The sequence below is a fragment of the Eupeodes corollae genome, chromosome 1 (genome assembly GCF_945859685.1).
Source record: "Eupeodes corollae chromosome 1, idEupCoro1.1, whole genome shotgun sequence".
Taxonomy (NCBI): Eukaryota; Metazoa; Arthropoda; class Insecta; order Diptera; family Syrphidae; genus Eupeodes; species Eupeodes corollae.
The window spans coordinates 154,789,274-154,802,582 of record NC_079147.1 but is presented as its reverse complement, the minus strand read 5'-3'; the positions used below and the strand labels follow the sequence as shown (position 1 = coordinate 154,802,582).

The 13,309-nt window shown below is 34.0% G+C and overlaps 1 protein-coding gene across 1 annotated transcript; it reads left to right on the top strand.

The window, feature by feature from the left end:
• Nucleotides 1-5,980: 5,980 nt before the first annotated feature.
• LOC129946057 (uncharacterized) lies at nt 5,981-7,096 on the top strand. The gene has a single exon (XM_056056086.1). The coding sequence runs from the start codon at nt 5,981-5,983 to the stop codon at nt 7,094-7,096; it is 1,116 nt and encodes a 371-aa protein (XP_055912061.1).
• The last annotated feature ends 6,213 nt before the right edge of the window (nt 7,097-13,309 follow it).

Here is a 13,309-nt window from a genome sequence, read left to right as displayed (position 1 = left end):
TATTTTTTAACTGAAAACACTCTTGCAAAAATATAAAATTTCTTTACATTACTGAAAAAGGATCCTTATTTTTTTATAATAACCGCACACTCAAGAGGATTTTTGATAACCCTACACGATGCGCATTTGTTTTGAACTCCTGAATATTGAAATGACTGATAAAGAAAAAGTTATGTGGTAAAACATTTCACATTAGCGTAGTACGGCTAAAAAACGAATCTTTATACTTGACATTACGATCGAAGTTTGGCTCAAGGGTATACTGAGCATTCCTAGAAGCTCGAGTTTTTCAGTAAAATTGCTTGAGGGAATGAATGCGAGTTGCTATGCCTCTAGAGCGCAATTTGTTAAAGTAACGATTAAAAAGGTTGAAACAAGAATCTTTACGAAGGTGTTCAAGCAGTGGCGGACTAAAGGGGGGGGTCGGTCTAGTACTTTAGCATCATATTCTACAGCACACCCAATGAATCACATATCGACCAAATGAGCGAGGTCATTAGATACGTTCACATTCAGGACGGCAAAGTTGAGGTTAGGGAATCTTTCCTAGGGATTTTTCCTACATCTGGGAAGACTGCCAAAGAACTTACCGACGATATCTTAAGGCAACTCAATGAAGATAGTCTTGACATTAATCTTTGTCGGGCTCAGGGATATGACAATGCTGCGACCATGGCGGGTATTCATGGAGGAGTTCAAAAATTAATTCGGCAATTTAATCCAAAAGCTTTGTTTACGCCATTTGCAAACCATTCTTTAAACCTTTGTGGAGTTTACTCTTTGAGAAGAACTCCTTCAAGTACAACTTTTTTTGGGACAGTGGAAAGACTTTACACATTTCTCTCAGCATCTACGCTTCGTTGGGATATTCTCATGAAAAACGTAGGTGTGTCAGTCAAGCGACTTGTAGACACTAGATGGAGCGCTCATCACGAGGCTGTTAAGCCATTGAAGGAAAATTTTGTGAAGATAGTTTCAACTCTTGAACTCCTTTGTGATCCTGAAAAATTTAAATACAAGAGGTGCTCTTACCATACTTAACCATACTCTTATCTGCTTTATGCGACTTTACGTTTTTATGTTATATTTCATTCTGGTTCGATATTTTGGAAGAAGTTGATTCAGCACAGAAATACTTGCAAAAATCCGGGCTCAATCTAGAAAAAAGTGTAATAAAACTTAAGGCACTAAGTTTTCTTCGTGAACACCGTGATGAATCCGTGAAAAAGGCCGTAATATACGCAGGAGAACAATGCACCGAGCTAGAAATTTCAATTGAAAGGCGGGGAAGAAGAAAAAAGGAGAAAATTATGCCAGGCGAAACGGCTCCAGATGCTGGTTTGATGTTAGAAGAGGAAACACGAAGAGCCATGTTAGAATGTCAGGATACATTTTGTATTGAACTTGTGCATCGATCTTAGGCCATTTAAGATATTGCGTCAGTTTTCTCAGCTCTTCAACCGAAAATATTGCTGTATGGAAGAAGAACTGCGAGCTGTGGCTTCAATGCTTACCCCGACATTTACAGAACTTACAGACAACAGTATCATATTGGAAATCCAGCAAATTCGTCGTCACATGGTAGCTTCAAAGATAAATTTAAAAGATACAGAAATTTGGATAGCCTTTGAATTTTTAAGCTTCATTGTTAAGTGGGATTTTTCAGACTGTTTACCGAGCCTGTCATTGGCGGTGAGAATTTATTTAACAGTTTGCGGCTTAGTGACAGCGTGTGAACGAAGCTTTTCCAAATTAAAATTAATAAAGACTTATCTAAGATCAACGATGAGCCAAAATAGGTTGACTAATTTGGCTTTACTTCCAATCGAAACGGAGCACACAAAAATATAGATTTTATTGATATAATCGAAACATTCAGTACAGTAAAAGCCCGTAAGCACCTTAAAATAAAATCTTTGTTCGTGTTTTTTTCTTAAATTTTTCAAGGGGTGCAAGCTTGCTTTACCGCCCCGGGTGTCACTGCCTCTTAGTCCGCCACTGTCTTTAAGTGATGTACATTATTCATAAATAGTATCATCATCAATCAATCTGAATTCTCTAAATTCAATAACGTACATGAGTCTTAAGCATGTTACAGGAGCACCAGCCCAGAGATGGGAATTATACTCAAGCTTTTGATGTTAACATAACAGCCAGAAATGTGTCATTTTTTGCGACATCGCGTATGTTACCCTTCCACAAGATGTGGTTGGCAATGAACACACCGTGAATTTCGAATTTTTCAGTCTCCTTGATTCAAGTCGATTGTGGCAAAGAACAGATCCCTGCGGCAAGCACATCAGCATTTATTTTGTGTTTCTTAGACTTTAATCCATCCAATACCACTTGCATTAATTAGTCAGCAAGGTAATTTCTAATCAAACTAAGCAGAGATTCGTAAAATCCGAAAGAGAGCTTGATGCCAAACTCCATCAAAAGCTTTTTAGATATTAACTGCTGGTGGGCCTATTGCTACGAAATCCATACGTACGGTCATTAAGAAGCTTTCGTTCTTCAAGATATTTCTTAGTCAGAAAATTGATCAGCGTTTCCATTACCTTGAAAAGAAAAAGAGGCTGGGATGCGACCCACACTGATAACTTCCCATCCCGTCTGTCGATTTGTCTTGCTTAAAAGTTTGTCTTTATGTACTCGTATCAATTTTTACCAAATTTGCGTACTATTTTTTATGAAAAAACGGACTGTTGGATTTTTATATAAAAATTACTGAATATCGAAAACAATATTTTCTGTGAAATAAAATAAATTTAAAGCCAATATTTTTAAGTTTTGAAAAGCTATTTGAGTCGAAAGTAAATTTTTACGAAGTTTTAGTATTGTTTTTTTTTAGAGTTTTATTTTTTGTAACAAAAACTGTGAATTCGATTTTTTAAAATTTTACCAACAATATTTCTTATGAGATAAAATTACTTTAAAGCCAATACTTAAAATTTTTAAAGAGATATTTGAGTCAAAAATCAATTTTTACCAACTTTTATACATTTTTTTTTAGGTTTTTATTTTTTGTAAAAAAAATGTCAATTCGATTTTTTTCAAACTTTAATTGAATGTTGACAGCAAGATTTTTTGAAAGATAAAAGTAAATTAAAGCCAATATCTCAAAGTTTTGAAAAGATATTTGAGACGAAAATCAATTTTTACCAACTTTTATACGTTTTTTTTTTTAGGTTTTTATTTTTTGTAAAAAAAACTGTCAATTTGATTTTTTTCAAACTTTAATTGTATGTTGACAACAAGATTCTTTGAAAGATAAAAGTCAATTAAAGCCAATATCTCAAAGTTTTGAAAAGATATTTGAGACGAAAATCAATTTTTACCAACTTTTATACATTTTTTTTTAGGTTTTTATTTTTTGTAAAAAAACTGTCAATTTGATTTTTTTCAAACTTAAATTGTATGTTGACAACAAGATTTTTTGAAAGATAAAAGTAAATAAAAGCCAATACCTCTAAGTTTTGAAAAGATATTTGAGTCGAAAATCAATTTTTACCAACTTTTATACATTTTTTTTTTAGGTTTTTATTTTTTGTAAAAAAACTGTCAATTCGATTTTTTTCAAACTTTAACTGAATGTTGACAACAATATTTTTTTAAAGATAAAAGTAAATAAAAGCCAATATCTCTAAGTTTTGAAAAGATATTTGAGTCGAAAATCAATTTTTACCAACTTTTATAATTTTTTTTTAGGTTTTTATTTTTTGTAAAAAAACTGTCAATTTGATTTTTTTCAAACTTTGATTGTATGTTGACAACAAGATTTTTTGAAAGATAAAAGTAAATTAAAGCCAATATCTCAAAGTCTTGAAAAGATATTCGAGTCGAAAATCAATTTTTACCAACTTTTATAAATTTTTTTTTAGGTTTTTATTTTTTGTAAAAAAACTGTCAATTCGATTTTTCTCAAAATTTTTTAAAATGTTGAATACAATATTTCTTATAAGATAAAATAAGTTTGAAGCCTAAATTTAATGTTTTTGAAAAGATATTTGAATCGATATTCAATTTTTACGAACTTTGAGTAATGTTTTTTTTAGATTTTTATTTTTTATAATAAAAACTGTCAATTAGATTTTTCTCAAAATTTTATCAGATGTCAAAAACATTATTTTTCGTTGCACAAAATTGTTTTAGAGATAAAATCATATTTCCGTCGTAAAATTTTGGAGGTGACAAATTTTTTTTTTCAGTTTTATTGATTTAAAAAAAAAAACCGTTATATTGATTTTTTTCAAAAAATATACCTGTTTGGTATCACGTTACAATCTATTATATAAAATTTAATTCAAGTCTCTAGCGTTTTTGGTTCGTAAGATATTTAAGGTTAACCAAAATTTTCACCTTTTTTTCAAACTGCTATGGTAAAAAAACCACCCACGCAATTTTCTTGAGAGCCCTTTCTGCATCTTTCTGCCTTTTTATCTGTATAACAAAATTTATTTGAAGTCGATATCTCTTCTGGTTCTTGAGCTATGGACGACGAAAAAAACGTCGCGAACGTACGGACGTACGGACGTACGGACGTACGGACGTACGGACGTACGGACGTACAAACGTACGTACACACGCACGCACAGACATCTTTCTAAAAATCTTTTATTTCGACTCTAGGGACCTTGAAACGTCGAGAAATGTCAAAATTTTCAATTTGACAAATCGGACCCATTACAATAACTTCCTATGGGAAGTTAATAAAATGCACGACTGGGTCGCACGAACTCGCTCCTGTATGCAAAGAGTTTGTTTAGAGTACCTCTATATGATTTGAATATATACCTGTTAAATAAGTTTGTCTTCAAAGATATAAAAGCCATTTGACTTGACAAAAAAACTGCGCTATTCATCCCAAGACAAAACAAAACAATTGTTTGTGTATTCAACTAGTTCGTTCAAAGCTTTTTCCTTTGGATAGCTCTTTTTTAATTTCATATTGGAAGAACCAGGATGGAAAGTAATTTATCAGAAGATAAGAAAGAGGAAGAACATGTATGTTTAAATCTTAAGGCGATCGCGTATGGGTAATGCAGTTAGGCAGATGTCTAAAACGAATAAAGAATAGTTCATTGGCGTGTACAGCCATGTTTATGATGATAATGAAGGAATGTTATTAGTAGGTAAAAGGTACTTACCACAATCCATTCACATTCCTTCTTTCCTAGAAGTATTCAGGGCAATGGAGTTATTACGTTCGTTAAAGTTTACAAAAAACAAGCATACAAAATAATGCGCTCTTTCGGGCTCATGCACAGTTAAAATAATGTTTAAAAAAATTCTATTTTAAGATTCAAAATTTTACCTGAAAAATAAGTTTGTCTTTAAAAATTTAAATGCCATTTTATAAATCAAATCAAAAAACCCTTGATGTTTCAAATTTTTAATTTGAAAATCGTTAGAGCGTTTTTTTTAAATTAATTTTGTATATATAAATTTTTTTTTCTACAGAGTTGAAATCAGGGGTGGAATCGGCTAAGGTGATTGTTGACAGTCAAAAACAAAATAATCGAATTTGATCTACGTAAGGTGATAGTCAAATTGATAGCTAAAAAGCTATCACAAAAAAATGTGATAGTCGTTTTCAAACAAATTTGTTTATTTCGAATAGAGCTACCAGACGCTTACACAAACGACTGGAAAATTTTCTTAGTTCACTTTGTTTCTTTTAAAAAAACACATTCCTGTGACCGACAAAGCTTACGACATTCGAAAAGAAAACAAGAAAAGTAAGAATTATATACAAAATCAGCCAATTTTAAACTTTTATTTAGATATTTTATAAGAATCAATTTAAAATTTCACCAAGGCAACAGCGAATTTTGACAATTTGAATCTGAAATTGTTCAATCGAATTGAATTGAGTTGAATCATCTTACACAGACGGAATGAAAATGATAGTCAATTTGGCTATCAAAAAAATTGATTGTCAACAATCACCTTAGCCGATTCCACCCCAGTATTAAAAGAAATGAAAGAATATAAGGCACCAGGAGAAGATCTTATTCCTCACGAATTTTATAAGTATTGCAGTGATGATTTTGCCAAACATCTGCTAGCGAACCTAAACGATTTGTATGAAAACGACATTGTCCCAACATGCTTTGAATCATCCGTTATTCTTCCAGTTTACAAAAAAGGAAATCAGAACATGGTGGAAAATTACAGAGGAATATCACTGATTAATACAATTCGTAAGATATTTGGAAGTATGTTGTACAGACGCCTTATTAATTGGGCAGAAGAACAGCAGATACTTATTGAATGCCAAGCTGGATTTCGTCAAGGTTACTCCGCCGTTGATCAAATTTATACACTTAGCACTATTGTAGACATTTACCGTGAGGAAGGCAAAAATATCTATGCCTACTTCGTTGATTTCAAATCCGCATTTGACACTGTAGATCGAGATTTAATGTTCTATAAACTCTCTGCTCTGGGTCTACCATTTAAAATGTTGAGGACATTAAGAATAATATACAAAAACTGTTCAGCGAAGGTATGGGATGGAGTCAATATGTCTGAAAGTTTCGCAACACCATCAGGTTTGAGACAAGGATGCATCCTGTGTACACTTCTATTCGCCCTTTTTATTAATGATATTGTTTCTTATATTAATGGAGGGTTTGATGTAGGTCGTACTAAAATCAAAGTTTTGATGTACGCTGATGATATAGTGCTGTTAGCAGACACGCCGATAAAACTCCAGATGATGATAACTAAGTTCGAAGAATTTTGTAAACTGTGGAACCTTACAGTAAACAGAGGAAAGTCCCAAATAATGATTTTTGGTAGAGGCAAGAGACAGCGAAGTGGAAACTATATCTGGAAATTAGAGAGGGAAGCAGTGGAAGTAGTTGATAATTACAAATACCTGGGAGTAATACTAACACCACAAAATAGCATTAAAACTCACTTGCTGGAAAAACTGAAAAGTGCAAAAATTGCCATAAAAACAACCTGGCTGACTTGTATAAAAATAAGAGCACAGGACTTCGAGTCAAATATCAAATCTTTGAGGCAACAGCGAGATCAGTTATGTTTTATGCAACGCAAGTTTGGGGATATTTACAATATGAGAGTGTAGAACAGCTTCTCAGGTTCTTTCTTAAAAGAGTACTGCACCTTCCCCGGACGACTCCCACATATATGTTACACATTGAAACAGGGCTCCCACCATTGTTCATCACAACATTGAAACTCCATTTTGATTACGTACTTAAAGTATTAAACATGCACGAAGCAAGACTTCCTAAAATAGTTGCTACGCACGCCATCGCAAAAAAAGCATCATGCTATCAGAAATGAAAAGAGCTGGCTGAGAGGACGGGACGTCCATTAAATTTATCGGGATTTAACATACAGGAAATGAAAGTTGAACTTTACATTATACTCCAGAATCTTGATGAAAAACTACATAAAGCCTTTATTGAAGCTCAATCATCAATTTATCGAAGGTACTATTCGAAACTGGAACACGATCTAAGCATGATTAGCTATTTTGGAAGCAATGTCGATGCAGAAAAAATCTCAACCATATTTAAGGTGAGAGGAGAGTTACTGACATTAAACTACATACCCCACCGGCCGGATTTGCCTATCACATGCTCCTTGTGTAACTTGAAAACCCGTGAAGACATCATGCACTTTGTTGGCATCTGTCCCATACTTAAAGAATTAAGAAAACTACACTTGGGAAAAGCTAATTACGAAGAGGATGAAGTTATTGACGGACGTGATTGGACGGCTCTTTACAACTTTGTGAAATCAGCATTACGATATAGAAACCAAATCTTAAGAGAAGCGTTTTAATTAAATTTTGAACCAAATGAAAAAATGTATTGTAAACCTAGTGCACCTATTTATTAATTTTTATTATTGAAATCATAAACTTGTCAATCTGGCAGACGGCTTTTGCCATGTCTTTAAAGATTTGTAAACCTAATTCAAAAATGTACTTATGATGAAATAAAATCTATTTTCTAATCTAATCTAATCCATAAAATTTTTCAATTTTGTTCTAAAAATATTTTTGGTATGCAGTTGTTTAGTGTAAATATACGCTCTACATTTCAATTTCGTAAAAAAATGTTGACCCCAAAATAGAATTTTGAAAAAAAAAAATCAATATTTTTTTAAAAATCCAAACAATAAAAAATTGCACTTTTGATAATCAAATATTGTTAAGACAATATAAGAGCTCATTAAAAAAAATTATAGAAAACAGTTCATAAGTTTCTGAGAAAATCAAAAAACAAAAAAAGAGGCTGGGTTGCGACCCACACTGATAACTTCCCATCCCGTCTGTCGATTTGTCTTGCTTAAAAGGTTGTCTATATGTACTCGTAGCAATTTTAAACAAATTTGCGTACTATTTTTTGTAGATTTTATTTTTTTTACGAAAAAACGGACAGTTGGATTTTTATATAAAAATTACTGAATATTGAAAACAATATTTTCTGTGAAATAAAATAAGTTTGAAGCCAATATTTTTAATTTTTGAAAAGCTATTTGAGCCGAAAGTAAATTTTTACCAACTTTTAGTATGGTTTTTTTTTAGAGTTTTATTTTTTGTAAAAAATGTCAAATCGAATTTTTTAAAAATTTTACCAAATTTTGAAAACAATGTTTCTTATAAGATAAAATTAGTTTGAAGCCAATATTTAAAATTTTTGAAAAGATATTTTTTTCGAAAATCAATTTTTACCAACTTTTATACATTTTTTTTTTAGGTTTTTATTTTTTGTAAAAAAAAACTTTCAATTCGATTTTTCTCAAAATTTGTCCTAATGTTGAAAACAATATTTTTTATAAGAACAAATTAGTAAGAAGCTATTATCTCAAAGTGTTTAAAAGATATTTGAGTCGAAAATCATTTTTTACCAACTTTTTTTCGGTTTTTATTTTTTTGTAGAAAAAACTGTCAATTCGATTTTTTTCAAAATTTTATTGAATGTTAACACCAATAGTTTTTAAAAGATAAAAGTAAATTAAAGCCAATATCTCAGAGTTTTGAAAAGATATTTGAGTCGAAAATCAATTTTTACTAACTTTTATACATTTTTTTTAGGTTTTTATTTTTTGTAAAAAAAACTATCAAATAGATTTTTCTCAAAATTTTATCAGATGTCAAAAACATTATTCATCGTTGCACAAAATTGTTTTAGAGATGAAATCATATTTCAGTCGTAAAATTTTGGAGGTTACAAATTTTTTTTTGTTTTTTAAAAAAAAACGTTATATTGTTTTTTTTCAAAAAATATACCTGTTTTGTATCACGTTACAATGTATTATATAAAATTTAATTCAAGTCTCTAGCGTTTTTGGTTCGTAAGTTATTTAGGGTTAACCAAAATTTTCACCTTTTTTTAAAACTGCTATGGAAACCACCCACGCAATTTTCTTGAGAGGCCTTTCTGCATCTTTCTGCTTTTTTATCTGTATAACAAAATTTATTTGAAATCGATATCTCTTCTAGTTCTTGAGCTATGGACGACGAAAAAAACGTCGCGAACGTACGGACGTACGGACGTGGTTTTCTCATATTGCCATATGGTTCTAGTAGAAGTTTTCTCTTTAACTGTTATATTTTTTTGGCATGAAGAATTTGATGATATGACAAAATATTCTTATTTGCCTAGAGGCGATAATACACTGCTCGCATATTTATTACGATCAACCAGCTGAGTCAAGTTGCTTAACTTATAAATAATCTCTACATTCTCGACTTTCATTCGGTCTTGTCTGGCAGCCATGAAGAATTTTGTACATTAAACTCAGTACTCACCCGTAACAACGACTTCAGTGTAAAATGAAATACAATTCTCTTTATAAAGTCGGATGGCGCATCAAATTATTTGGAAGTCAAATTCCTGGCTTGGTTTGCTATAAATAAAACAAGTACATATGAACAATGCATCTTTGAACCATAAATACAAACCACATAAAGGGTGATTTTTTTGAGGTTAGGATTTTCATGCATTAGTATTTGACAGATCACGCGGGATTTCAGACATGGTGTCAAAGAGAAAGATGCTCAGTATGCTTTGACATTTCATCATGAATAGACTTACTAACGAGCAACGCTTGCAAATCATTGAATTTTATTACCAAAATCAGTGTTCGGTTCGAAATGTGTTTCGCGCTTTACGTCCGATTTATGTCTACATAATCGACCAAGTGAGCAAACAATTAATGCGATTGTGACCAAGTTTCGCCCTCAGTTTACTTTATTGGACATTAAACCAACCACACGAATGCGTACAGAAGAGAATATTGCGTCTGTTTCTGAGAGTGTTGCTGAAGACCGTGAAATGTCGATTCGTCGCCGTTCGCAGCAATTGGGTTTGTGTTATTCGACCACATGGAAGATTTTACGCAAAGATCTTGGTGTAAAACCGTATAAAATACAGCTCGTGCAAGAACTGAAGCCGAACGATCTGCCACAACGTCGAATTTTCAGTGAATGGGCCCTAGAAAAGTTGGCAGAAAATCCGCTTTTTTATCGACAAATTTTGTTCAGCGATGAGGCTCATTTCTGGTTGAATGGCTACGTAAATAAGCAAAATTGCCGCATTTGGAGTGAAGAGCAACCAGAAGCCGTTCAAGAACTGCCCATGTATCCCATGTATCCCGAAAAATGCACTGTTTGGTGTGGTTTGTACGCTGGTGGAATCATTGGACCGTATTTTTTCAAAGATGCTGTTGGACGCAACGTTACGGTGAATGGCGATCGCTATCGTTTAATGCTAACAAACTTTTTGTTGCCAAAAATGGAAGAACTGAACTTGGTTGACATGTGGTTTCAACAAGATTGCGCTACATGCCACACAGCTCGCGATTCTATGGCTATTTTGAGGGAAAACTTCGGAGAACAATTCATCTCAAGGAATGGACCGGTACGTTGGCCACCAAGATCATGCGATTTGACGCCTTTAGACTATTTTTTGTGGGGCTACGTCAAGTCTAAATTCTACACAAATAAGCCAGCAACTATTCCAGCTTTGGAAGACAACATTTCCGAAGAAATTCGGGCTATTCCGGCCGAAATGCTCGAAAAAGTTACCCAAAATTGGACTTTCCGAATGGACCACCTAAGACGCAGCCGCGGTCAACATTTAAATGAAATTATCTTCAAAAAGTAAATGTCATGGACCAATCTAACGTTTCAAATAAAGAATCGATGAGATTTTGCAAATTTTATGCGTTTTTTTTTGTTTAAAAAGTTCTCAAGCTCCTAAAAAATCACCGTTTATATGTAATTAAAGTTTGTGTTGATATACTGACCATATTGTGGTAGGAGCTGATAGGCAGCATTATTACATGCTTAGTGACAAAAGAATAATGACACTAAACGTTAAGGTTAATCTCTGTATTATATCTGTTTCATGAACCTGGTTTTCACTTAGTTGTTCAACACAAACCTTATCAGCTATCACTTACACCAAACACAAAAAAGGAACCAAAGGAAGACAGTTAACTATGCAGAAACTTAAATATTCCATTCATTTTGAATTTATGCTACAAAAGCTGCTAAAATATATGTTATCGAAAATATTCAGTTCTTAAATTACTAACCCAAGGTGTAAAATAAACATTCTTAAACAATCAGAAAAATGTATAATAATATTGGACAGAGCCCGTTTTGAAGAACAAAAACTAGTCGTTTTAACGATTTTTTGTTTTTGAATGATGGCGATGAGTCTTTAAACACAGTAAACGTTAGTTTTGAGTTCAAAACTGACTGCTATAAAGCAGACATCACCGCCAAAAAGAGGATAAAAAACAGCGACATTTACTATGGTGACTGCTACCGAGAAAACCAAAAGGGATTATTTGGAAAACGCTTTGTCATTGGAGCCAGACTTCTGCTAAAAGAAACAGCTTTTGAGATAGCAAACTCTAGGTGGTCCAATATACCAATATTCGCAGCCTTCACTGGACCTAAAGCGCTCTAAAGAATTGTTATCTCAAAGCGGACTTCATATTAGCTCCCTAATAGGTGTCCTTACGGGACACTGTCTTATATGCAGACACGCAATACGACTTGATGTAGCCTCAAATGACTTCTGCAGGAGCTGTATGGACGAGGAAGATGAGGAAACAATCTCTCACCTCCTCTGCACTGCACTTGCCCTGCTCTTTCATTTAGACGCAAACTTCATCTGGAAGAATACTCTTTTGATAATCCCAGTGACCTAGCTAAAAAGGATATCAAATATCTCCTTCGCTTTATGAAAAGCTCAAAATGGTTCGACCAGTGAGCAGTAACTCTCTAGATTCATGTGGTATCACAATTTGCCTTTTCTTTTGGCCTAAGTGTGTGGATTATGAATCCGCAGCCACTTAAACCTAACCTAACCTAGGGAAGAAGTCTTGAGCTATAGGTGCATCAACGAGCGCCTCATGACCATCCGCATCAAGGCTAAATTCGGAAACATTAGCCTCATATGCGCGCACGCCTCCACAGAAGAGAAGGGTGACAATACCAAAGATATGTTCTTCGAGCTTCTGGACAAAACATATGAGCAGTGTCCTAGCTACGATATTAAAATAGTCCTGGGCAATTTTAATGTCAAGCTAGGAAGGGAAGACAACGGATTCAGGCTCATAGATTTTGCTGCGGGGCGAAACATCATTGCAGCCAGTACGCGTTTTCCACACCTCAACATCCACAAAGGAACTTGGACTTCTCCAGATCAATCTACCGTCAACTAGATTGACCATATTGCGATCGACGCCAGACACGCTTCCAGCATTATGGATGTACGAACTTTCCGAGGAGCTAACATCGACTCGGACCACTACCAAGGTAGCACTTCGGATTTCCAGACCCAAGGCAAAACAGGGAGGTGCTGGGAGAAGGTACAATGTCGAACGGCTACAATCGCCAGAGATCGCCAAATCCTTTTCCGACCGAGTTACAAGTAAACTCTCTCGAAGTTCTCTGCCGCCAACACAATATATCGAAAACCAGTGGCAACATTGCCAAGATGCAATCAGAGAAGCCGCCTCTGATGTGCTGCGTTTCAAGCAGCCACCAACAAGGATCCTCTGGTTTGATGAGGAATGTCGGCAGGCAAATGCAGCCAAACAACAGGCACGCAAAGCGGCGCTGCATAAAAGGACGAGAGCTGCTCGTGCGCTCTATGAGCAGAAGAGGCGAGAGGAACGCCGACTCCTCAGAAGGAAAAAGAGAGGGCATGAGAAGCGTGCGGTCGAAGATGTTGAGAGTTATAAAAGCAGGAATGAGGTTCGAAAGTTTTATGAACAGGTGAAACGAAATTCAGTCAATGCTGAG